Source organism: Mastigoproctus giganteus, chromosome 8 (genome assembly GCF_048544385.1).
Source record: "Mastigoproctus giganteus isolate SK-2022 chromosome 8, ASM4854438v1, whole genome shotgun sequence".
Taxonomy (NCBI): Eukaryota; Metazoa; Arthropoda; class Arachnida; order Uropygi; family Thelyphonidae; genus Mastigoproctus; species Mastigoproctus giganteus.
Window position 1 is genome coordinate 140,529,017 of NC_143582.1, and position 26,991 is coordinate 140,556,007.

The window sequence follows — 26,991 nt, forward strand, 5'->3', positions numbered from 1 at the left end:
ATTATGTCAATCAAGCTTTCATGGTTGTGCAGAAAGGACAGATGGGGGAGTTATGCTCTTGGTTAAGCAGAACATAGATTTTGAAATCATAATTAACAACCCAATGATGATGCAACTCAATTAATATGGGTTGCGTCATAATATTGAATTATTCTGGTGTTATGAAGAAAAATCAGAGTAAGAATAAACATATTTCCAGACTATAAAATGCACTCATATTTTGTGAGACAAAAAAAAAAAGTGAAATTCTAAAAAGCTCACTATTCTCACACTACTCATTAATGATCTGACCTTCCACTTTCTTTAAACGGATAAATAGGCATATAATAATAGCCTTCAATGATATAAAGGGGACTGCTGATTTCATATTACTTGAAAGGCTTGAGGTTTATAGAAGGATGTAGAATTTTATTGATCTTTCCTTGAGAAAAGCAGAGTTCTAGTGAGGTTCAGGTTAAAATGTTAGTTTGTTATATATATTTGTTAAATGTTATATATATGAGATTACATGTGAATGTGTCACAGTAATTGTAACATATTCACAATAGAATTATATTAAAATTGGCATTAACTATTTCTTTAGTTTTTGTTTTTTTGAATGCTAGGGTTCAGGTGAGTAAAGTATGTAGGTTTCAGTATACTAATTGCCATTCAATCCATAAAATTAAACTGCCCGGTCAGAGAAATACTTTGTCTAAAAATGATAGCACATACTACACCACAGTATGTGTTATAGTTTTTTTATTTTTTTATTCTTTTTTATTTTTATTTATTGAATCTCATTTTTTTCATTATATATGAAAATTTTCTAATTATATATATTTATTTGGGAATATTGATATATATGGGAATTCAGCATTACTAATAATAGTTTTGAAATTTTGGGCATTAAAATGAAATATAAGATTATTTAAACACATTCAAATTCATGTTATGAAATTTTGAACCATTCTGTTTCAAAATAATGAAGTTAACCTGTAAGGGCTATACTAGACAAGCACTTGAAGTGTGAGCATCAGCTGGCATCGCAAATGCCTCCAAAACAGCAAGCTACACTTAGCACTCCTAATGTCAGATTGTTTCAAACTAGACAGGGTGCTTCTAGAGTTTCATTGGATATCACCAGCAACTCAATTTTTCTATTCCCAGTTAAAAACAGGACAGTTTTATATTATATTCGAACCACACAGGAAGTCTCCCGAGAAGTTTTTTTTATTTTACAGAATGTCGATACAGAGTTTTGATGAATTTCTAATGTTAATTAGTGAAAAAATCGTAAAATTTAATATTGTGATGTGGAAATCAATACATCAATATCAATGTTTACATCTATGCTTTATGTGCTATACTGACAGGCTAACTCCCACTAACTGAAATATTTCTGAAATGTTGTTTTCTTTCGTTGTAAAATTACTTTATTTCTACCCGCTATTCTTATTCAGAGATTAAGGTATCTTACAGGATTACTTTTAGTAACATAAAGGTAACTTCCTGTTAGATTTTACTGCATGGGACTTCTCAAAATAAAACATCTATGTTACTGTCTTCCCACCATTACATTATTTCCAGATGGAATATTGACAAGTACTTTCCATCCATTTGAAGCAGAAAAGATTCTCCACTAACCACACTGTAACGGATTACTTTCCGTGCAATAAAGAATTAGTGTTGTTTGATTTTACGAATGCCCAAGCAAAGACACCAGTTTTCAAAGTTTGTAATGTAGCTATCAATAGAAATATTTTCTTGAAATTTCGTTATAAGATCAAATATACATCCAGAAAATGTGCTCCCAAAAAACAATTACAATAAAACAACTTTTTTTTTTTTTTTTTATAAAATGCACATTGTAGTGCTATCAGTTTTACACCAGTTTATGCTGTTTCCAGTTGTTGATTGTTGATATTTGGAGCATTAGCAACTAAGGCCATATTGCTCTGTGCGGTGGTCATTCCCTGACCTTTCCGCATGCTCCGTATTTGGTGGTGACGGGCTCGAACCCCGGTCTAATCAAGAAGCGTGTGCTACGCACTGCTGCTCCTTCCCACCTGGCTACGGATGCGCCCTGTTTCCAGTGCAGCTTCCAACAGATGAATTTCCTTGATTTTGTGTTAGTAGATGCAATACACATTGAAGAAACGAAATACGATCTTTTCGTTTTTCAAAAACAATCTGTTGCAATTCTTTCAGTCATGTCTTTTTTCCAAGAAACAGTTTCTTGTATCATGCTGGCAATGACACTGTACTTTGTGGCTTACTGCTTCCTTTCATTGCTTTCATAATACTTCTCAAAAGAGAGAGAGAGAGAGAGACAGAGAGAGAGAGAGAGAGAGAGGAGGAGGAGGAGGGGGTGGGTAAAATTATTTCAGATACTGAAAGACCCCAAAGTTACGTTTGAAACAAAAAGTTCAAAAATTTATTTTGGAAGAAGAAAGAGACCTCAAGCGATTCTTTTTTGTTAACGCCAACATTAGTTGTACTGTTGCAGTGGATATCCCTCAGCAGTTCTCCGATTACTGTTTTCATCTTATTTAATAATAATAAGGTTCTTTATTAACTTAAATTATATACATCGTGATTCCGGACACAGATAACCAGAGAAGTCTAACAATAAATTGTCTCTGCAAGTGAATTTCGTTTATTTACTAACTGTATTTTGTTAACTAATGAAACAGTACTAAAATAGAAGTAATATTTACAATAAATATAAGGTTCAGAACTGAGCTTTCTGATATTTCTAATCATTACACAGTTCATCCCAGTTCGGAAACATTTATTTTCCAATTATAATAAAACACTTTGCCTTTATTTCTTTCTTGGAGTAGTCTCTTAATGGTGTGTTGTACAAGGGAGGCAAAGTGTTTAATTGTAAGGTTTGTTTATAAACAAACCAAATAAGGCCAACCACCTCCATGCACAGGGAGAAGGTCTCCTCAGGTTATTCAAACACCAAGGCGTTCATGCTTGCAACGTCTCCAAAGGCATTGGCAGGCGTTCAACGCTAGCTAACATCGTCCACTGCGGCATTCGAAGCACCTGTCTAGTTTGCATGCCTTTACTGTAAAACTGGGAGTTGGAACGCCGCACTTTAAGCACTCATCTAGTATTACCCTAAGTCTCGAATGGGTAACAGATCTCAGAATGTTTAGGATGATTATGATAATAAAAAATTAATGATATAGGTCTTAACTTCTTCCTAGTCCAACATATAATCTTAATATGAAAACATAAATATCACTGCATGTTATGACTAACATTACAGAAAACATTACTTACCCTGACAGTAATTTTTACTGTTGTTGTTGTTGCTCCTTTTCCATCACTTGCCTGAACAGTCAGTATAATCCTGAAATTATATATGTTACATATTATTAGAAATATACATTTTAAAGGTCACAATGTGAACTATTCTCACTGTAAACAACATAATACCATATTAATATCGGAGTGATGGGTTTCATTCCATATCATATTTAGTAATAATTCTGGTATCAGGCTCAAAAGTCCATATCTTTTAAGATGCTCCACATAGTTAACAGTACTAGCCAATCTAGTTGCTCTTACACGTGGATGGTCACACCCAGGGTTAATAACAGTCTCCCCAATTTGAAGGTGCAAGCAGAGGATTTGGCTGTTGCAAAATGATTGGATGTCACCAAAATTTAGTCCACTTGATTCAAGTATCACCTGAATATCAGTTCCATCAGCATTTTAGACTCCCAGATAGCAAGCCCCATCTTGTCATACCCGAGAGAATGTCTGTGACAAGCCTCAAGGACCAATCGTTGCGAACAACAGAAAGACAGAATTACAAGGAACAAAAAGACCATTACTTATGTGGAGTGAGGCTTGGACCATGTGTAAGAAAGATGAAACTGGTGCCTCCGTAGCCAGGTGGGCAGGAGCAGCACTGCATAGCACATACTTCTTGATTAGACCGGGGTTCAAGCACGTGACCACCAAATATGGAGGATGCAGAAAGATCAGGGTTTTTTTTTTGACCCAACACTGAACCCTGTGGGACTCCACTAATAACATTAGTCCACTAAGAGCAGCACCCATTGATTACCACCCTCTGTCTTCTCCCATTCAACCGTCCTTTTATCCATTGTAGAAACTTACCCTTAATACCATTCTGCAAAAGTCAAAAGTGTCAAAAGCTTTCCTGAAATCCAAGTATATGATATCAAAATTATTTTTTGCATCCAGTTCCTTTGCAACCACATCATAATAACCAATCAAATTTGTCCGACAAGACTTCCCCTTAACAAACCCATGCTGTGCTTGACTTATTGCTGCAGTCTTGTCTAGATGATCCTGCAATGCATCTTTAACCAGTGACTCCATTATTTTACCCGTAACAGAAGTTAAACTAACTGGTCTGTAATTACTCGTGTCACCCTTCGATCCCCCCCTTTGTGATTTGGGAACACATTTGCACATCTTCAGTCCATCCTTGGACTCCCCTGAGTCCAAGGATGCTCTGATAATTACGGCTAAGGGTTTGCATACTTTCGTTACCGCCTCCTTTAATATAACTGGATAGATCCCAGCCACCCCAGGTGCCTTTCTTATGTTTAACTTCAACAATTTCTCCTCCACTTTGTTCTCAGTTATTACAAAATCATTACGCATCTTGTTACAATTTGATAACCTTGTGGAATTTTCAAACCTTAATAACTCCTCATGTGTGAATGTAGATGCAAAATACTCATTCAGTTTGTTTGCTATCTGAGCAGGATCATCAACAGTCAAACCATCGATATCAAGTGGACCAATCAGATTCATCCCCTTCATTTTAGAGCTTATATAAGTAAAGAAATCCTTCTTTGCATCCCTTGCCAAAGATTTCTCATAATCTGCTTTCGCCTGCCTAACCTCCTTTGTGACTTGATTACAGACTACCTTATATATATCATAGGCTTCTGCGTCTCCCGATAATTTATATGCATCCCAAGCATTTTTCTTCTCTGCCATGACTCATTAGTTCATATGACAACCATTTAGGCCTAAACTTTGAACAATATTTCTTAATAGGTATGAAACATTTAGTAGCTTCCCACTTAGAATTTGCTGTTGGTAACATCATCAGTTGGTCCCACTGTACAGAATTTAAAAAACTGCCTGAGACCATTATAGTCACCTTTACGGAAGCAAAAACCCCTTCCTTTACCCCCAATGGTAATTATATCTTTAAGTAAATCCAACATCAGTATACTGTGATAACGGCCACCTCATGGTTCCTTTATCTGCAAATTCTTAATACACAAATGATCACTGCTGATAACCAGATCAAGAGTATTACCCTCTCTGGTCGCCTCTTGAACATGCTGCTGCAAAAAACAATCATCCAATAAATCCACAAAAGTCTTACTAGTATGCGAGTGACCAACCCATGAGTTCCTTGAATGCTTCCCACTTTCTATCTGGGAAGTTAAAATCCCCCATTATAAGGCATTCTGATTTACTAGCCTGCTCTATTTCTCTGTACAATCGTTAATTGCACTCTTTCGAGTTATTAGGCCTATAACACACTCCTGCTTTTATTTTTGCTTTCACAGTGCTTATGTCAAACCAAACTGACTCAACAGTGCACTGTTCATCTATATCAACTGGATGCACTTTTGATTTTGTTTTTCTTAATTAACAGCATAACACCTTCTCCCTTCCTATCCTGTCTATCTTTTCTGTACACATTGTACTCCCCAAATTCCAGTACTGCATTCCTTATATATCTGCGTGACACCATGTCTCTGCTATCCCAACAATATCCACCTTTGATGTCTTGACCAATATTTCAAATTCATCAAATATATTTACTGTACTTCTAGCATTGGTATACATGCAAGTATACATGTACCTATTCTCATTATTAGTTACCCTAACCCATCCCATATACCGACCTGTTTCATGATGACTGCCATCAGTTCCTGAAATCCCTAACACCCCTTGCTCCACACCACTGCTTATTCTAATAGAAGTAGTGCAAGAATCACCTTCATCTCTGCCTGCAGCTACTTTTAACCTTTTAGTCTGTGAATCCCCCCCCACTAGCTATCCATTTTCCGACCCCCCTAACACTGCCTTGATAGCATCAGCAAATATTCTTGCACCGTTTCTATTTAAGTGTATCCCATCCCTGTAGAAGCAGTCTCTGCTGTTAACAAGCACAGACCAGGCTGAAAAAAATTTTACCCCTTGAGCCTTGCACATTTCCTCCAGGGCCGAATTGATTGACAAGGCTCTCATCATGTACTCCCTCCTATCGTGTCTGGGCAGAATTGCAGACACTTTCAAATTTAACCCTAATGCAAGACTTTTTTGCAACGTTGACTTGTACTTGTTATGTATCTGCAGATCTCCTACTCTTAATGTCATTGGTGCCAACTGTACAACAATATCGCCCTTTGTGTCCTTAAAAGATGATATATGCTTTACGTCATCAACTTTTGCCCCTGGCAGACATACCTTGGTCCTATTCCATCTATCCTTTTTACACAATATATTCCTCATCTCCCTGACAATAGTATCACTGATGATAACTAACTCCTGTGGGACCAGCGCATTCTGCCTTGGAGGTTGCTGCTGTATTGCCTGATGCCCAGGAGTGAGCTCTGGCATTGAGTTGGGCAGCTGAGAGCTTGACGGGCCTGTCATATTAATTTCTTTGAGAGCATCTACCCTACACCTCAAGCTCTCATAGACGCCCATCAGAACACTAAGCTGACGCCTAATTTCTAGACACTCTCTGCACCTGGCACACACAAAGACATCCTCCTTGGCTAGATCATGTTCTGTTCCAGAGCGTTCGGCAAACATTTCACAAGTTGCACATTTTTTTAGGCTTTAATGCGTTGGAGAATCGCCCCTCTCAGTTCTCCCCCGAGTCACAGTACGCCTGCCACTTTGTGCCGTTGCTTTTCTGCCCTAGTCTGGGGCATGATATTTTAAATTAATAAGATCAATAAATTTAATTAATTAAATTGCCAATACTACACTATCTAACAGAATACTAAATGCAGGGATGCGAATTATGCTATATAAGTTTATGTTAGAGCTACCTAGTTACTAGGTAGTAATTAAACATTTGAATTGCCTATCACTCTATACAAAAAGAGTGGCTGCAAGATTCGAATGAAACAATGGTTTTACGTATATTAAGTAGTAATCTACAAAAACTCTCATCTAAATTAAAAATAAAAATAACCACAGTATCTAGAACTATATGGCTACTTATAAAGTTCAATATAAAATAACAATTAGATAAATAAAATGGCAAACACTTATCGCTTTTTCGGAGCCTGTAATTCACAGCTGTAATTTTTAAAGAGAGTCAGTGCCCTCTCTTTTGATATGTGATAGAGTTAATTATTGTGGTAGAGTTTTGAGGTATGAGAGGCAAAGACACAATTGGGCAAAGACAATTTCTTGTAGGCAAAGACACAATGGGACATGCTGTTCAATCAGATTATATATCAGTGTAGAATCCTCTGCAGTTCCATTGGATAATGGCTTTCATTGTTTGGTTTTGGAGAAGGTTTTAGACTATTTTCTAGACAGTGTTTTAAACTTTTCAAACTTAGGTTTTTCTTTTGGAAAATATGGTTTACCAGTATTCATATTTTCATCTGCAAAAATTTCTAGAACGTCTGCTGCTTCACTGGTCACTTCTGTCTCCGTTTGTTCAGCTGACTTCTGGCTTATGATATTACATTAGCATTAGCATTAGTAGAGGCATTTGATGCAAGAAAGCAAGCTTATGCAGCATCAGCCAAAAAAAAAAAAAAAAAACACATCCACTTCACCCCTCTGTTCGTTCGAAATACCTGTCCAGCTGAGCCTTAAACTTATGTTTCAATTTATGCCCTCTCAGGTGATTATTCTGAGCAAGAGGAAGAATCCCATCAGCATTGAACATGCTCAAACCATTCAAGGCTTTATACACCTCTCTCAGGTCACCACACTGGTGCCTAGTCTCCAGACACTGTAATTTGCAAAACTTAAGCCTTTCTTCGTAAGAGCACCCCTTTGTTCCATTCACTAATCTTGTTGCCCTTCTCTGTACTTGTTCCAGCATCTCTACATCCTTCTTGAAATGAGGCCTCCAGACCTGTATACGGTACTCTAGGTGTGGCCTGACCATTGCCTTATACAAGGGAATAATCACCTCCTTATCCCTGCTAGAAAAATTCCTATACAGCAGGCCCCCGTTATAACGCGGTTCACTTTACGCTGATTCGCTATAACGCTGTTCTTATATTATAACCCATATCTGACTATAACGCTCTTTTACAGATTGCATTTTTGGCATATTTAACGAAAATTGTTTCATTTGATGGAGTCGATAGCTTGAAAATGAATAGAAAAATACGGTTAAAACGTTTCCTACACCGACCTGAGAAATATTCCCAAGCTCAGTGAAATTCTCTCGCGCGCTGATTTAATTGTAGTACAGTGACTTGTTACGTAGTTCAGAGATCAACATTTTAATAAATGATCATGTATAGTGCTTGTAATATTTGCGTTATATGCATTTATCCGAAGTCTAGTGATCACTCAGTACCGTATTAGGCATCGTGCGAAACGGACAGTTTACTTGAACATTGTATCATAATTAATGCAACCAATGCAGTTACATTTTCGAAGAGTTAATAATGGCTGATAAGAACGAAAAAGCAACAACATCTGAGTGCAATACGAAGATTATAAATGTAAGGAAAAAGACTGAATTTGAAAATCAAATGAGACGTTCTGAAGCGAATCGATTCCGGTCAAAGACAAGTGGATGTGTGCCAAAATTTAGGACTTGCAAGTTTAACTGTAAGAAGAATTATGAAAAAAAATAAAGAATTAATTTTAGCAGAGGGAAAGATAGCTGTTCCACTGCAAGCAACTAGGGCTAGGCTGGCAATTAGGATTGAAATGGAAAGACTAACTAATTTTATTGAAGATAATATCCAGTGCAGAATTCAGTTAAGTTAAATATTATAAATAATAAAAAAGAGAGAGAGATTAGCCTATATGATGATCTGAAGAAAACTCACTTAAAAAAAAAAAAAAAAAAATTGAAACCATTTAAAACTAGTAAGGGCTGGTTGAATAGATTTAAAATCCAGCGAGAAGCCGCAAGTGCAGATCAAGGAGCCGAAACTTTCAAAAAAGAAAGTGTTAAAATTATTGAAGAGGGGTATTGTGGGTTATACTTCTCAACAAGTTTATAACATAGATGAAGCAGGACTTTTGTGGAAACGAATGCCTAAAAGAGGTTTCATATTGAAAGAAGAAAAAAACATGTGAGGTTTCAAAGCGGCAAAGGATCAGTTGACTTTATTGTTGGGTGGTAATTAAACTGCGGGGGATTTAAAATTAATACCCCTTTTAGTTTATTTGGAAGAGGGCCAAAGTTCAACCCAAAATCAACACATTTTTCATAATTAAATTCATCAATTAAATTAAATCAATTTAGATCAATTAAATTCATGATTTTAATTAGAATTTTAAGTTTAATTTTGATACGTAAGTAGTTACCATATAATTATATACGTATGTAATACAGAATACTTTATATGTACAAATATTTGAATATTAAATATTTTGACCAACATTTGTGCATCTTTTCACTACCGTTTATTATTGATTAGGAAATATCCTATGGCACCGACCACAACTCACAAATACATGTTACCTTATGGGAATGTGGTACTCGCTTAGCGCGGATTCACTTTGCACTCTGTTTTTCCAGAAAGCATTATCAGCATTAAGTGGGGGTCACCTGTATATCATTGCGAATACACCATGAGCTACTCTTACAGCCTGTCTGCACTGCTCAGAGAACTTCATATCTACCTGCACAACCACCCCCAGGTCCCTTTCATTCTCTACCACTGTCAGTGTAGTACCACAGAGCTGATATGTTGCTCTGGGGTTGCTGTTTCCCATTTACATTTGTCAATGTTAAACTTCATTTGCCACCTCTCAGCCCATCTGCTCAACCTTTCCAGATCCTGTTGCAGCAGTATAGTGTCAGTAGTGTCCTTGACAACCCTGCCAACCTTCGTATCATCTGCAAACTTGGACAGTAAGCTTGATATACCATCATCAATAAAATTTATAAATACAGAAAACAATAATGGATCCAACACTGAACCCTGAGGGACTCCACTAATAACAATAGTCCACGAGGAGCAGTGTCCATTGATTACCACTCTGTCTTCTCCCCCTCAACAACCCCTTTATCCATAGCAACAATTTGCCTCCAATGCCACACTGCTCCAATTTGTGCAGCAATCTTCCATGTGCAATAGTACCAAAGCCATTCTAAGATCCAAGTATATAATAGCAAAGTTATTCCCTGCATCCAGTTCTTTTGTGACTGCATCATAGTATCCAATCAAATTGGTCAGGCACGACTTCCCCTTAACAAAACCATGCTGTGTCTGAGCTATAACTGAAGTCTTGTCTAGATGATCCTGTAGTGCTTCTTTAACCAATGCCTCCATTAATTTTCCTGGAACAGAAGTTAAACTCACAGGTCTATAATTACTTGTGTCAGCCTTTGATCCTCCTTTGTGAATTGGTGTCACATTTGCACATCTCCAATCTGTGGGTACCTCCCCTGAGTCCAAGGAAGCTCTCATAATTATGGCTAAGGGTTTGCTTATTTCCTTTGATGCCTCCTTTAATATAACTGGATAGATCACATCCACCCCAGGTGCCTTTCTTGTGTTTATCTTCAACAATTTCTCCTCCACTTTACTATCAGTTATTACAAGATTCTCTGGCTTACTGCCAGAGTTGAATACACCTCTGGCATTCCCCTCGCTGAATAACTCCTCATGTGTGAATGTCGATGCAAAATATTCATTTAGTTTGTTAGCTATCTGAGCAGGATCATCAACAGTTGACCCATCAATATCAAGTGCTGTTTTTCTTTGCATCCCTTGCCAAAGATTTCTCATAATCTGCCTTCGCCTGCCTAACCTTCTTTGTAACTTGGTTACAGATCAACTTGTATCTATCATAGGCTTCTGTGTCACGTGTTAATTTGTATGTATCCTATGCATTTTTCTTCTCTGCCATATGTCTCATTAGTTCATCTGACATCCATTTAGGCCTAAACCTTGAACAATATTTCTTAGTTGGTATGTAAAGCCTAATAGTTTCCAAGATAAGTTCTTTGAATGCTTCCCATTTTGAATTTGCTGTTGGTAACATCATCAGTTGGTCCCACTGCATAGAATTTAAATACTGTCTCAGTCCATCGTAGTCACCTTTACGAAAGCAATAACCCTTCCCTTTACCCCTAATGGTAGTTATCTCTTTGAGTAAATCTCACTTCAGCACACTGTGATCACTGCCACCTAGTGGTTCATTTATCTGCAGATTCTTAATGCATGAAGAATCACTACTGATAATCAAATCAACAGTATTACTCCCTCTAGTTGCCTCCCGAACATGCTGATGTAGAAAACAATCATCCAATAAATCCACAAAAGCCTTGCTAGTGTGTGAGTGACCAGCCCTCAAATTCTCGACACTGCTCTGTCCAGCAATGTCGACTGGCTTCACTTCCTTGGATTTTATGTGTTTCTTAACTAATAGCATAACCCCTCCTCCCTTCCTATCCAGTCTATCCTTTCTGTAGATGTTGTACTCCCCAAATTCCAGTTCTGCATTCCTTATATCTGTGTGACACCACATCTCTGATATCCCAACAATATCTGCCTTTGATGTTTTGAGCAATACCTCAAATTCATCAAATTTATTTACTAAACTCCTAGCATTGGTGTACATGCAAGTATACACGCACCTATTTCTATTCTTAGCTATCCTAACACAACCCATGTGTTTACTTGTACTGCAGTGACTCCCAGCAGTCTCTGAAATATCCTGCATCTTGTTTTTCAGGCTTCTGCTCATTCCAATAGAAGCAGTGCAAGAATCTCTTTCACCTCTGACAGTGGCTACTGTTAATCTATTAGTCTTTGTCCCCCCCCCAAGCTAGCAGTTTTCCAACCCACCTAACACTGCCTCAATAGCATCAGCAAATATTCTTGCACCCTTTCTATTTAAGTGTATCCCATCCCTGTAGATGCAGTCTCTCCTGTTAACAAGTGTAGTCCAGGCTGAAAAAAATTCTACCCCTTGAACCTTGCACAATCTTTCCAGGGCCGAATTGATCGGCAAGGCTCTCATCATATACTCCCTCCTATCGCATCTGGGCAGAATTGCAGACACTTTCAAATTCAACCCTAATTCACGGCTTTATTTCAACAGTGACCTGTACTTGTTAAGTAATTATTACATTCTCACTTTCTTCTTCTCGCTCCCCAAGAAATGAAAAAAATTAAAAAATTCTTGGGGATTAATTATTACATTCTTCTCATGGAGTTTTTGTTTCTGAGTGTTTTGCATCAAGAGGTACAAATAGTGGTGTGTTTGTGAGTTTCTCTTGATGTTTTTACTGGGATGTAATTATTGGCTTATTGGTATGTGACACAATGTTCTACTTTATATCATTGTATCTGCTTTTCTCTTTTCCAATATTCATTTTTGGAATAGGCAGAATGGTCCCCCTTGCAGTTTGGACATTTTGGTTGCTCGGCTGGACAGTTCTAATTGGTGTGTTCTTGAGGTCAACAGTTGGAACAGAGAGAAACTCTACAGCACGCCATTCGTGAATTATCATTTTGGCATTTAAAGCAGTGTGAGAGGATTTGGAATGTATGGTCTGATTTTACAATTCAGATATCCGGCCTTCACTGATGCAGGTGGTTTGAGAGTGTTAAAGGTCAGTATGGGATTTTTGGTTGGGTACGTATCCCATCCCTAGTTACTTTAATCTTTCTCGCAGCTATAACACACTGATCTTCCAGCTCATTTTTAATATCTTCTTCAGAGATGCTGATAAGGTCCCATTCAGAAATTGCCCTTTCAATTTGTTTAGGGTATTATGGGGAGGGAGGGAGAGAGAGAGAGAGAGAGAGAGAGAGAGAGAGAGAGAGAGAGAGAGAGAGAAATCTTTACCAGGATCCCACCAAAAGTAATCGTTTGAAGCAGCATTGCTGCATGTTTTGCATTTGTTGTCTCAACTAGGATGTCACCTGATTTCAGTTGCTTGACATTTTTAGGTGTTCCGGCCACATTTTCTAGACATTTCTGGATGACAAATGGTGATAATTTTCCTAATTTTCTTAAGTCCTTCATTCTGCAATAGAACATTGCAGAATGAAGGACTATAACTCTAAGTGCACGAAGCAATGTCATGTCCTTTTTTTGTCTCTTAGTTACAATCATCTTATTATCAAATTACAGTGTCTGGAGACTAGGCACCAGTGAGGTGATCTGATAGAGGTGTATAAGCTTTGAATGGTTTGAGCATGCTCAATGCTGATGGGATTCTTCCTCTCGCTCAGAATAATCACCTGAGAGGGCATAAATTCAAATTGAGGAAAGACAGATGTAGGATAGACGTGCGGAAATTTGCCTTTAGCCAGCGGGTGGTTGGTTGGTGGAACAGACTTCCATCCCTTGTCGTGGAAAGTTCTTAGCCTAAATAAGTTTAAGGCTCAGCTGGACAGGTATTTCGAACAAACAGAGGGGTGAAGTGGAAGTGGTTTTTTTTTTTTTTTTTTTTTTTGGCTGATGCTGCATAAGCTTGCTTTCTTGCATCAAATGCCTCTACTAATGCTAATGATCCTCATTTTTCCAACTCAATTTGGATCTTTGGGATCCATGGTTGTGATATTTGGATCACTCATATTTGCTCCTTTTAGCCTTGGGGAGCGAGAGCTTTACCTCCCAGGTTTCGTGCTTCACCACAGGGAGGTAGGAGCCATATAACCTATTGATCAAGCAGAAGTAGATTAGTAATTAGTACAGACAGCTTATAAATAAAAGAAAGGTGTCTTTCCTTTCTTAGGAACCTTTGTGTTGATACTTTTCAGCACATTATAAAACTGTAAAAATAAGTTTGAGGAATGAAAAAAAAAAAAAAACAAACACAAAACAAGGAACACCATGAACATAAGTAGCTGCTATATTAAACAATATGCAACAACAAGAAGTAATATATATATATATATATATATATATATACAAATTTGTATATATATATATATATATATATAAAAAGCTGGAAATGAGCTAAGAAGTAAAGAAATGAAAGCAGAAGTAAAAATGGAAGGAAAGTGGAAGAAATAAGTGTAAAACCTTTTTGAAAAATATTAAGTAAGAGGCAAATATAATCAATGTTTTTTAAAAGCCAATAACTAATAAATTTAGACCAATACCACTTGACTGTGCCAAGACCAAAAAGATATTTCACAATAGTGATATATCACTATTGTGAAATAATAACAATAATAATAGTAACCGAACATAACAAACCACCCCATGCACTTGGTACCAATACCTGTCATGAGGTGGGGGGGGTTTACCCCATAAAGGAGATTTTTTTTTATAATAATACAAAACCACACTGGGACAGTGTCATAATAATGGACAAGAACATCCTGCACAATATTTATTATTTCATTATTATTAGCCATATAGTGCAAGGAAGCTTGAGGCTTATGTTGCACCAGCCAAAAGAAATTTCCAAGTAACCCTGAGAGAGAGAGAGAGAGTAAAATAGTTGATGAGGTAGAGAACCCCAGGGATATAGCAAAGTGGAGCAGTGCACACACATACAACACATACATGCAGGCACGTAATGCAGCAGTTCACATATATGATTAGGCTTTGTGAAACAATCCCAGAGTCTCAAGGAATCACCAATCTGAAAGTTAAGGAAAAAGATATCACAAACCCCAAAAAAGTATAGCCTAATCTCCTAACAATGTTAAAAAAAAAGCAGCTTGTGTACCCTGTACACATGAAAGATGTTTTATTTTATGTGAAAACATTTATGGTGGCACTAGAGTAAAACCATTTAAATTTTTGAACGGTTTGATTGAAACTTACTTATTTACTTAAGCTACTTAGCGGGTTGATATTGATCAAAATCTTGAGAATCAGATTTTATTAAAGTCTGCATTTAATTTTTGCATAATATTACTACCCACTTTCTTGCATAATATTTTTTATTCTTGCATAATATTACTACCCACTTTCTTGAATAATATTCTGTTTTTATTCTTGCATAATATTACTATCCACTGCTTACTCTACCAAATCAACACTAGTGACTGAACTGGCATCATTTAGGAAGTGATGTCATTTTCCATATCTTATTATGAACTTACTCTACCGAATCAATGTTAGTGACTGTGTTAGCATCGTTAGCACCATTTAGGAAGTAACGTCACCTAATAGGAAGTGATAACAGCATTTCCATAAAAAAATTTTGTTAACAAATCAATTGCGTCATTTCCATTACTGTAAGAAAATTTTGTTACCAATCGATTTTACTCTAGTGCTGCCATAGCTGTTTTCACATCAAAAATCCTGACCAAGGAGCAGAAGGGATGTAAACAGATGAGCAAAGGATGCAAAGAACAATTAATCACTGATATAGAAATTATGGAACAAGCCTGCATGAAGCACTGCAACCTATTCAGCCTACATCGACTACTGCAAGCCCTTCGTCTCTATACCTCATAGCTGGCTGACAGAGACACTGAAGATCTACAAAGTCAGCCCAACGCTAACAGACTTCCTAGAAGCAAAAGTGGTGAATTGGAGTACTACCACCAAGATCAAGAACATCACAATCAGACTGATCCCCATTAAAACAGGAATCTTCCAGGGAGATGCCCTGAGCCACTATAGTTCTGTCTAGCCCTCACCCCGTGTCTGCCATGCTCAAAAACAGCAAGAGCATACCTTAAAGAAGAGAGGAAGACTCTGTACACCCTCTCTCACCTGATGTACATGGATGACATCAAACTATGTGGCAAAAGAAAATCAACTCCAACAGCTACTTCAGATCACTAAAAGTTCAGCACTGACATCAGGATGCAATTTAGCCCACACAAATGCAAGACCACAGATTGCATCAGGGAATTCTATTCTGTTGAAACCAATCTGCTGAAGAACAGTGAAATGAGTAAAGCCATAACAGAGGGAGAGACTTACAAATATCTGGGGATTATGCATGCTCAACAGTTAGAACACAAGGAGATTAAGGTCCACCTGACTGAGAAATACCATCCGAGACTGAAGAGCCTGCTAAAAATAAAGCTGAATGGCAGGAACATGATCACAGCTATAAACACCTACCCAGTCTTAGTATCAACATACTCTTTCAGGATCATACATTGGACCAACACTGAGCTGGAGTAGATTATGAGATTGAACCAGATAATGATGAACAAGAGCTGCCAACACCACCTGAAGTCGCCTATTAAGAATGTTATCATAGCCCAGAAAGAAGGAAGAGAGAGGGGTTTGATAGACGTCATTGAACAACAGGAAATTAAGAACCTGAGGGTTTACTTTCAAGAAAACACAGCGCCAATTTACCAAACCACAAGGAAGACAGACAAATGGCACACACATACCACTCAACCTCAGCAAGAACAACCTATTCTCACAGATAGAAAGATGGGCGAAGAAGGCACTCCATGAAAGACACTACAATCAGGGCTGGTGAAAGAGTACCTGGCGCCCCTAGGCAAATAAAAATTCATGCGCCCCTTATCAATATGTACTTACATATTCACATGCATAGACAAACATAACATAGCCAAATATAAACAAATTTGATATAAAAAAATATATTATTGATTTTTTTTAAATTAACAAAACAGTATTAAAATTGCACAAAAAAAAGAAAAAAGTTTTTTCAATAATTTTCATTAACTCTTATTTTAAACATCAATAATTCATTAACATACTTATAATACATTTACAGTTAAGGTTAAATACATATTGCAATTTAATATTTATTATGAGAAATTAGTTTTTCGTGCTTTTGCTCTTGCGAATGTTTGAATTAATGTATCAATGTCAAGATTAACTGCAATTTCGTGTTAAATTGATATTATTGCCAGACCAGTCAGCCTTTCTTTCTTGAGCCATGGTAAATCGAGTGTATGCTTTTATAAATTTCAATTTTGAAAAACTCCTTTCTGAACTGGCTACTGATACTGGCAAAGTTGCGAATATGCGCAACACAATAAATAAATTTGGAACACTGTTTTCTAATTTATGTTGACATATACAGGGTGTTTCAGTTAAACGTTTCAGAACTTCTAAGAGGGGTAGGGCACATCCTGACAACTCGAAATCATATACCAATGGGCAGAATCGAAAATTCCGAGCTTTAGTGCAGGGAATCTTAATTTCGCACAAGAATGCCAAGTTAGTAGGATGGATGATTACACGAACGCAGAGTTAGCCGATATGCATTTGGCGTACGGGGCTGCAAATTGTAGTGGACCAGCCGCACAGCGTTTGTACGCGGAACGATATCCGACGAGGCGTATTCCCAGTCATAATTTCTTTGCAAGACTGCACCAGAGGTTAGCTGAGAGAGGTTCATTTGAAAGAGCTGACAGGGACAGGGTAAGAACAGCACGAACTCCAGCCGTCGAACAGAATGTGCTGCAGCATGTACAGGGGAATCCAAGAACGAGTACACGAAGTCTAGCAAACGCAGTCGGGGTTTCCCATTGCAGCGTCTGGAGGATTCTTCGAGAACAAGACATGCATCCGTTTCACGTGCAGCGTGTCCAGACACAGCAACCGGAGGATTATGCACCTCGTATTGCTTTTGCACAGTAGTACCTTGGAAAATGTGCTACAAATCCCCTTTTTCCTGCCGAAGTGTTGTTTTCCGATGAGGCATCCTTCACAAGGGAAGGAATTTTCAACACGCATAACGACCATATCTGGGCGGTCGAGAACCCGCATGCAATACGACGTCGTGCAGCACAGATTCGATTTTCGGTCAATGTATGGGCCGGTATTATGGGAGATCACCTCATCGGACCTTACCTGTTACCGTGTCGTCTAACCGGACCTATCTACTTGATCTTTCTGCAGCAAGTATTGCCACAACTTTTGAGAGATGAACAGATTTCTGCATCGACGCAACAGACAATGTGGTTCCAACACGATGGAGCCCCTGCCCATTATAGCGGAGATGTTCGTAACTACCTGGATGTCACATTTGGTCAACAGTGGATTGGACGTGGTGGTCCCGTGCGTTGGCCTGCTCGGTCACCCGACCTATCATGTCTTGATTTTTATTTCTGGGGTCATATGAAATCGCTAGTTTATGACACCCCTGTTGACAATGCTGAGGAGCTGGTTGCAAGAATCGCAGTAGCTGCCGAAGAAATTCGAAATTCGCCTGGAGTATTCCAGAATGTTCGGATGTCCATGCGTCGGAGATGTGAGGCGTGCATTGTAGCCCGTGGAAGAAACTTCGAACACTTACTTTAATCCATGTACCTTTTGCTTCTTTTCATGTATTATTAAAACGATTTCTCACTTACGGTCTCTTTTCTTTATGGTGCTTCTGTGTACAACACCGCTTCAGGAAAGCATTTCCGACCCCACATTGCTATATGATTTCGAGTTGTCAGGATGTACCCTACCCCTCTTAGAAGTTCTGAAACGTTTAACTGAAACACCCTGTATACGAGAAGACATCAATTGCTGAAGTGTTTTCGGAAATTCATTTTGCTATTACTTGCAATTTGTTACTTAAATCTGTTCCATCGATATCTCGAGAATTATTACATAAGATATCTTTCTAAAATTAAACATTTTTGGAGCAGCTTTTCAGAAGAAATGTTTTGCAATTCGTATATATTTATAAGGACACCAAAATTTTCATTTAATACAGACATGTGTTTGAATTTATCATCCACAGCTGCAATAACAATGTCAATGATTGAAAAATAAAAATCAATCTTAAATTTTTGTTTAAAATCGCTAATAGGTTGATCCTCTTGCTCGTACATAAATTGCTTCTTCTTATTTCTAAGTCAAACTGTTTCTTGTTCTTCTTCAAAATTAGGCGGTACACCTAAAATCTCAGCAACTTTTTTCGCTTCAACCAACAATTTTTCAAACTCATCATCATTTCGAATCCTCATTAAGAATCTTTTTGTGTCATTTATACAATTCATGGCACTACTCATATCAGTGCTTTTATTTTGAAGTTGTTTACTTGTTACATTTATTTCAAAAAGTATATTATACCACATAATTAAAGATGCAATAAATTTAAATTTCATAATATTTTTATGAAGTCCATTTGCTTCTACTTTCACAGTATTACCATTTAACCCCGACAAACGATCATCTTGAGATATCTCTTCCAATGCATCGCAAACACCGGACAAATTATATCTCAAAGGTTTCAGTGACTCAATTCAACTTTCTCATCATGTGTCACAGACTGGTTTAAGAGTAAAATTAGTTATGTGCTTTTTCAAGTATTCCCGTCGACAAGTCGCGCCAGAAAAATATACATACAAACAACGTATTGTATCGAAAAATACAGTGGCCTCTAAACTATTAGCAGTACAATTCACTGCTAAATTCAGTGAATGCGAACTGCAAGGTACGTATGTCGCTCTTAGATTTATATTTAAAATTCATCATTGCACACCTTTTATATCTCCTTTCATATTGCTGGCGTTGTCGTATCCTTGACCTTGTAGATTCTGGATAGGTAAAGATAAATTTTCAAAAAAACATATTATTTCATTTGCCATACTTTCTCCAGTAGTACTTTGTACGTCTACAAATCCCAAAAAGTGCTCATTTATGGAAACTTTATTGTTAGTGGTGTCCACAAAACGTATTACTATACTCATTTGCTCTGTGTGAGCAATATCAGGAGTACAGTCTGTAATAATAGAAAAGTATCTGACGACAGAAATAACAAAATCCAAAATATTTTTCTTCACAGCATCAGAAATAATCTTTATTATTTCATTTTGCACATCTTTTCTGAGATAATGCAGATATGTTTCTTTAACTTTTATTTTTCTCAAATGTTCATTCATAATCAGGTCAAATTTCGCTAAGAATTCAACGAATTTCAAAAAATTTCCATTTCCACGAGCAAATAATGTTTCATTTGTTCCTCGAAAAGACAAATTCTGTACGGCCAATGTTTGAACTAATATAAACAGTTGTTCTAGAACTTGCAACCAATGTTTTTCTTCTTTTTTAATAACTCTTAAGTTCTGTTCATCAATGGTTGTATGTTTTTTTAATTCTTATCTCCAGTTCTTTCCATTTATGATAATTTTCGACATGCCTTTGGGTTTTCTCACGAGCATTTATAATTGACGAAATATTTTTCCAGTTTTTTTAAGCCAGAATCAGCAATGCTAATATTCCAATGATCAAATAACAAGAAACAAAAGCAAAACGCAGAATCTGTGGATTTCAAATACATTAACCACGAACACTGTATTGTCTCGCCGTTAAATAACTTTCGAGTATAGTGTGTTGTTGAAAATCTTCGACTGTTGTTATCTTTTGGAAAGTCGAAATTATAAATTTGTTTTGGTCCATGTTCAACTAACAGTTGATATATTTTATCAACATTTAAAATCTTTACTTTACTCCATGTTGCTGGATCATCATAACTTAAATTTTGAAAATTGATTTCTTCAGTACCAACAGTACCACCTGCCGAATATTCAGCTTCGGAATCGACCTCGACAATATCCAGAACAGTTGATGAAGATTTCACCTCTTCAGTTGTTGTTTTGGTCACTGTCTCCTTAGATATTGTATTAAGAGTTTCAACGTTTTCTTTTTGACGATCTTCTTGACATAAGTATTTTAAGAGAGCATCTTCTTGTTTTTTCAAAACATCGTCTTTTTCAGCTTTTCGTTTTCTATATTGGTATATATATTTTTTTTCTTTGTTAGTTGTTGGTGCATCAGCTTCTGTAGCCATAATGCACCTCCCAAGGTTTTTGCATTTTACTGTGATCCAAGCCCGAGGCGGGATTTGAACCCGTGACCTTTGGGTTGCCAGGCAGGCACTTTACCCACCTGGCTAGACCGGTCGGCCTATATTGGTAACCAGATGGTTTTTTTATTCATCTTGAAGGTCTGTAAAAAAATATTTTTTGAGATATAATTATTGTAAAATAATAGAGAATCAACAAAAATTAAAAAAATTAAACAGATGCGAGATTCGAACTGAGATTATTTTATATAACTGATTACTGATTACACTATCAGCTGGCCGCGACCCGGTATGTATTATTTTATTTTTACAATTATTTTTATATTAAAATATTTAAGTTAAGTTTATATTAATGTAATAATAATTAAGATGTGTAGTTGATTAAATATGTTACTATGTTAATCAATATTGTAGAAGATTTTTACAAATTTTGACAGATAAAAATTAATTTGACAATTTTTAAGTAATTTAAAAGTCTTACGCCGCACGCTGTATGCAGTTAGCATATAAGCAATATAACTTCAGATTACATGCAAGGGAAGATCTGCTATCTACACAATCAAAAACTTGAACTGTTTAATTTAAATATTAATTGAAGATTGCATATGCCTACCTCATCGCCGCATATATGCTGTTACTAGATATGGACAATTATAAAAAAGAAAAATATAATGCGAAAAACATAACGTAATGAATTTTCCAGGTTGGTCCTCCGCATCGACATATAGAATGGACTGCACATCATGCGGTTTGGTCTGTTCACAGCTTAGATAAAAAGGGTAAAACAGTGGAGCATATGTCGCTCTCTTCTCCAGTACCGTACATTGATAATATGCGACCCTGGATACGATATGCACCAATCAAAAGACGTAAAAAAAAGAGTGGTATGTGCCCCACAGTTTTACCCTCTTTATCTAAGCCGCGGACAAACCGCATGATGCACAGTCCATTCTATATGTCGATGGTCCTCCGATACAACATATTCTACGTTAAAAAAAATCAGTACTGGAACCTGAACTTTTATAGGTACCTACCAATTTGTTTGATATCAACACAAGACAACACGAATAATATGAGACTGACTGATACAAAAAGATCGTGGAAAAGAGAGTAGATATACTACAGGCCTCACGCTTGTAGCCGGATGACAACAGTAGCAGCACAGCGGATGGCACGCGCATTCAGTACAGTCCTATTCAAAAGTAAAGAAAATGCAAAAATCGACCGGTAAATAAGCGAATTAGGAATTTTCGGTTTCTTTCATGCCTGAGCAGCTCAGGGGCAGAAATCCGAAGAATGAACGGCAGTTTCATCTGACGGACAAGTGCCCCATTGTTCTGGTGCCCCAAGGTGGTTGCCTAGGGTCACCTAATGGTAAAACTGGCACTGGCTACAATGACACTTCATCAAGATTGCATTGACAAGATGGCTTCCAAAATATGGCTTGCAAGTGGGAGGCTCTTTCCCGAGATTAAATGATTCATACTCACCATCCCAGACCAGGTAATCAACACCATGATCCAAGATTGACAGATGCCAAATGTTGATGATTCCAAATGGCCCTATAAACAATCCAGAACATCACTGAAGGATGCAGGTTGATCACCCAGATGAAGTACACTCAGAGACATGACCAGGCTGACAGGATAATAATCAAAAACTAGTTAAAAAAAGTGTACCTTATTTCAAGTACAACCTGCAAGCCATACTAGCAACTCCAAACATATTATACTGGGACACTGCTATAATAATGGACAAGACAATTTTGCACAACAGACCAAACATAACCCTCATCGACAAGAAGACAGGGCTACCAACTTCATTGACATTGTGGTGATCCAGTAGATAGCTGTCCTTTCCTATCCACAAGCAACCTTCAGATAGCACATAAGAAACTCAGATTTTCTGAAGATCAGAAAGTACATAGACCTAAGAGAGGAAATCAAAGGAATATGGCATACAAAACAAGAAATGACCATTCTGATCACCGTGTCAACTACTGACATGGTGATAAAGAGCCTCCATAAGAATCCATCCTAGCAGTAATAGGCCTCCCAGAAACACTTAGTTGGAACTACAGAAAGCCACAATCCTGAACACCTGTAGGAATAGTCAGAAACTTCATCAACTAACAGTAATAATAATAATAATAATAATAGTAACCAGATGCAACCAACCGCCATATACATACCAGTGATGGGGTGGAAAAATGCCATAAGAAGAAAAAAAAGTCATAATAATAATAATGGTATTTCAAAATAAAACCTGTAGGTGAAGTAAGAAGTGAAAAATAAAGTTATATTTCAAAAAATGCAAAGTTGTCTCAAACTCATTAAATTTGTTAATTCTGATGGGGAATGTGAATGATATTTCTATACTTTAAAAAAAAGTAGAATGAAGAAAGAAGAAAAAATAAATAAAATGATTTGAGGGACTCTATCTATAGCTGATTAAATTGATTTCTATTAATATTTAATAGATGTTTATTGTGTAAAATATCATATTCTATTGCATCTCATTAGAATTCAATAGAATAAGATAAAATTCAAGTGCGAAAAAAATAAAGTTAAAATAAAAATTCATATGATAAAATTCAATTCATTTGAAGCCACGTCTATAATAGTTCATACAGGTTTGAGAACCTCGTTTTAGGAAGGATATGCTGAAAAGAGTCCTGAGATGAGCAACAAGACTGGTTATGGCAGAAAAGAATAAATTCGATATTCTTGGCCAGAAATACTTTTTTTTTTTTTTTGTAAACTGCAGTCTCTGTAAATTAGGCATCTGTTATACACCTAACTGTAGTGTATAAGACTTTCAAAGGTCTAAGTGTACTACACGCTCATGGCATTGTTGTTCTTTCTCAGAGAAAATGTGCAAGGGGACTGGAGAATGATGGCTACAGAATAAATGAATCAAAACTTGTATTCAGCCAGAGTTTAATCAATTGTTGGAATGAACTTCCCAGGAAGATTCAGACAAATGTATAGGAAAGAATGAGTAGTAATAGTAGTAGTGGCATGTGATACAAGAAAGCATGTGTATGAGCTTATGCAGCATCAGCCAAAAAAAAAAAAAAAAAATCACACCATTCCCTCCAAATGCCTGTCCAGTTCCTCCTTAAATTTATTCAACCTATCAACTTCCACAACGTCAGATGGAAGTTTGTTCCAGCAATTAACCACGTGCTGGCTAAAGGCAAATTTCCGCATATCTATTCTAAATCTGTCTTTTCTTAATTTGAATTTATGCGCCCTTAGATTCGTAATCTGAACAAGTGGAAGGATCCCATCAGAATTTAGCGTGCTCAACCCATTCAAGGCCTTATATACCTCAAATAGATCACAGCGCAGGTGCCTAGTCTCCAGCCACTGCAATTTGAAGAACTTAAGCCTCTCTTGGTAAGAGGATCCCTTCATTCCTCTCACCAATCTTGTTGCCCTTCTCTGTACACACTCAAGTAAATCTACATCCTTCCTAAAATGAGGCCTCCAGACCTGTACGCAGTACTCAAGGTGTGGCCTGACCATTGCCTTATACAGAGGGATAATCACCTCCTTTTCCCTGCTAGCAAAATTCCTATATATCATTGACAAAACCCCATGACCTGCCTTGGCAGCTTGTCTACATTGCTCAGAAAACTTCATATCTGCCTACACAATTACTCCCAGATCTTTTTCATTTTCTACCACCTTAAGTGTAGTACCACACAGTTGGTACGTTTCTCTGGGGTTACTTCTACCCATATGCAGTACTTTGCATTTGTCAAGGTTAAACGTCAGTTGCCACTTCTTAGCCCATCTGCCCAAATTATCTAGATCCTGTTGCAGTAGCACACTGCCATTACTGTCATTAACAACCGTGCCAACCTTTCTATCATCTGCAAACTTTGACATTAAGCCTGATATACCTTCATCAAAATCATTGATAAATATACAAAACAACAGTGGACCCAACACCGAACCCTGTGGGACTCCACTAATAACATTAGTCCACGAAGAGCAGCACCCATTGATTACCACCCTCTGTCTTCTCCCACTTAACCATCCTTTAATCCATTGTAGCAACTTACCCTTAATACCATTCTGCTCCAATTTGAACAACAGTCTTTCATGCGCAACAGTGTCAAAAGCTTAACTAAAATCCAAATATATGATATCAAAATTATTTTTTGCATCCAGTTCCTTTGTAACCACATCATAATATCCTATCAAATTTGTCAGACAAGACTTTCCCTTAACAAACCCATGCTGTGTCTGAATTACTGCTGCACTCTTGTCTAGATGATCCTGTAATGCATCTTTAACCAGTGACTCCATTAGTTTACCCAGAACAGAAGTTAAACTAACTGGTCTGTAATTACTCGTATCACCCTTCGATCCCCCTTTGTGAATTGGGGATACATTTGCACTTCTCCAGTCCGTGGGAACCTCCCCCGAGTCCAAGGATGCTCTCATAATTATGGCCAAGGGTTTGCTTAGTTGCTTTGCCACCTCCTTTAATATAACTGGATAGATCCCATCCACTCCAGGTGCTTTTCTTATGTTTAACTTCAACAATTTCTCCTCCACTTTACTCTCAGTTATTACAAAATCATTAAGTATCATGCTACAATTTGATAACCTTCTACCATTTCTAAACCTTAATAACTCCTCGTGTGTGAATGTAGATGCAAAATACTCATTCAGTTTGTTTGCTATCTGGGCAGGATCATCAACAGTCAATCCATCGATATCAAGTGCCAATCAGATTCATCCCCTTCCTTTTAGAGTTTATAGAAGTAAAGAAATCCTTGCTGTTTTTCTTAGCATCTTTTGCCAAGGATTTCTCGTAATCTGTCTTCGCCTGCCTAACCTCCTTTGTGACCTGATTACAGACTATCTTATATCTGCCATAGGCTTCTGAGTTGCTTGATAATTTATATGCATCCCATGCATTTTTCTTCTCTGTTACGAGTCTTATTGGTTCATTTGATAACCATTTAGGTCTAAACTTTGAATAATATTTCTAAATAGGTATGAAACTTTTAGTAGCTTCCACGATTAATTCCTTGAATGCTTCCCACTTAGAATTTACTGTTGGTAACATCGTCAGTTTATCCAACTGAACAGAATTTAAAAACTTTCTGAGACCACTGTACTCACCTTTATGGAAGCAAAAACCCTTTCCTTTACCCCTGATGGTAATTATATCTTTAAGTAAATCCCAAATCAGTACACTGTGATCACTGCCACCTAGTGGTTCCTTTATCTGCAAATTCTTAATACACGAATGATCACTGCTGATAACCAGATCAAGAGTATTACTCTCTCTGGTTGCCTCTCGAACATGCTGCTGCTGTAGAAAACAATCATCCAATAAATCCACAAAAGTCTGACTAGTGTGTGAGTGACCAACCCACAAGTTCCAGTCAATATCTGGGAAGTTAAAATCCCCCATTATAAACCATTCTGATTTACTGGCCCACTCTATTTCTCTGTATAATTGTTCATTGTACTTATTTGAGTCATTAGGCCTATAACACACTCCTACTCTTATTTTTGCTTTCGCAGTGCTTATGTCACACCAAACTGACTCAAGAGTGCACTGTTCATCTATATCAACTGGGTGCACTTCTTTTGATTTTATGTTTTTCTTAATTAACAGCATAACACCTCCTCCTCTTTCTATCCTGTCTATCCTTTCTGTACACATTGTACTCCCCAAATTCCAGTTCTGCATTCCTTATATCTGTGTGACACCATGTCTCTACTATCCCAACAATATCCGCCTTTGATGTCTTGACCAACACTTCAAATTCATCAAATTTATTTCTATACTTCTAGCATTGGTATACATGCAAGCATACATGCTCCTATTCCTATTCCTAGTTACCCTAATACATCCCATATACCCACCTATTTCAGTATGACTGCCATCCGTCCCTGAAATCCCCAACACCCCTCGCTCCAGGTCACTACTTATTCTAATAGAAGTTGTGCAAGAATCACCTTCACCTCTGCCTATGGCTACTGTTAAACTATTTCGACCCACCTATCACTGCCTCGATAGCATCAGCAAATATTCTTGCACCCTTTCTATTTAAGTGTATCCCATCCCTG

The 26,991-nt window shown here is 37.2% G+C and overlaps 1 protein-coding gene across 1 annotated transcript in view; it reads right to left on the reverse strand.

Moving 5' to 3' along the window:
* Nucleotides 1-26,991, reverse strand: part of Cad87A (cadherin 87A) — a 778,434-nt gene that overhangs the window by 435,139 nt on the left and 316,304 nt on the right. Inside the window, exon 18 of the mRNA XM_090378948.1 lies at nucleotides 3,277-3,346. Within this exon, the coding sequence (XP_090235074.1) occupies nucleotides 3,277-3,346 (70 nt within the window). The remainder of the gene's footprint in view (nucleotides 1-3,276; nucleotides 3,347-26,991) is intronic.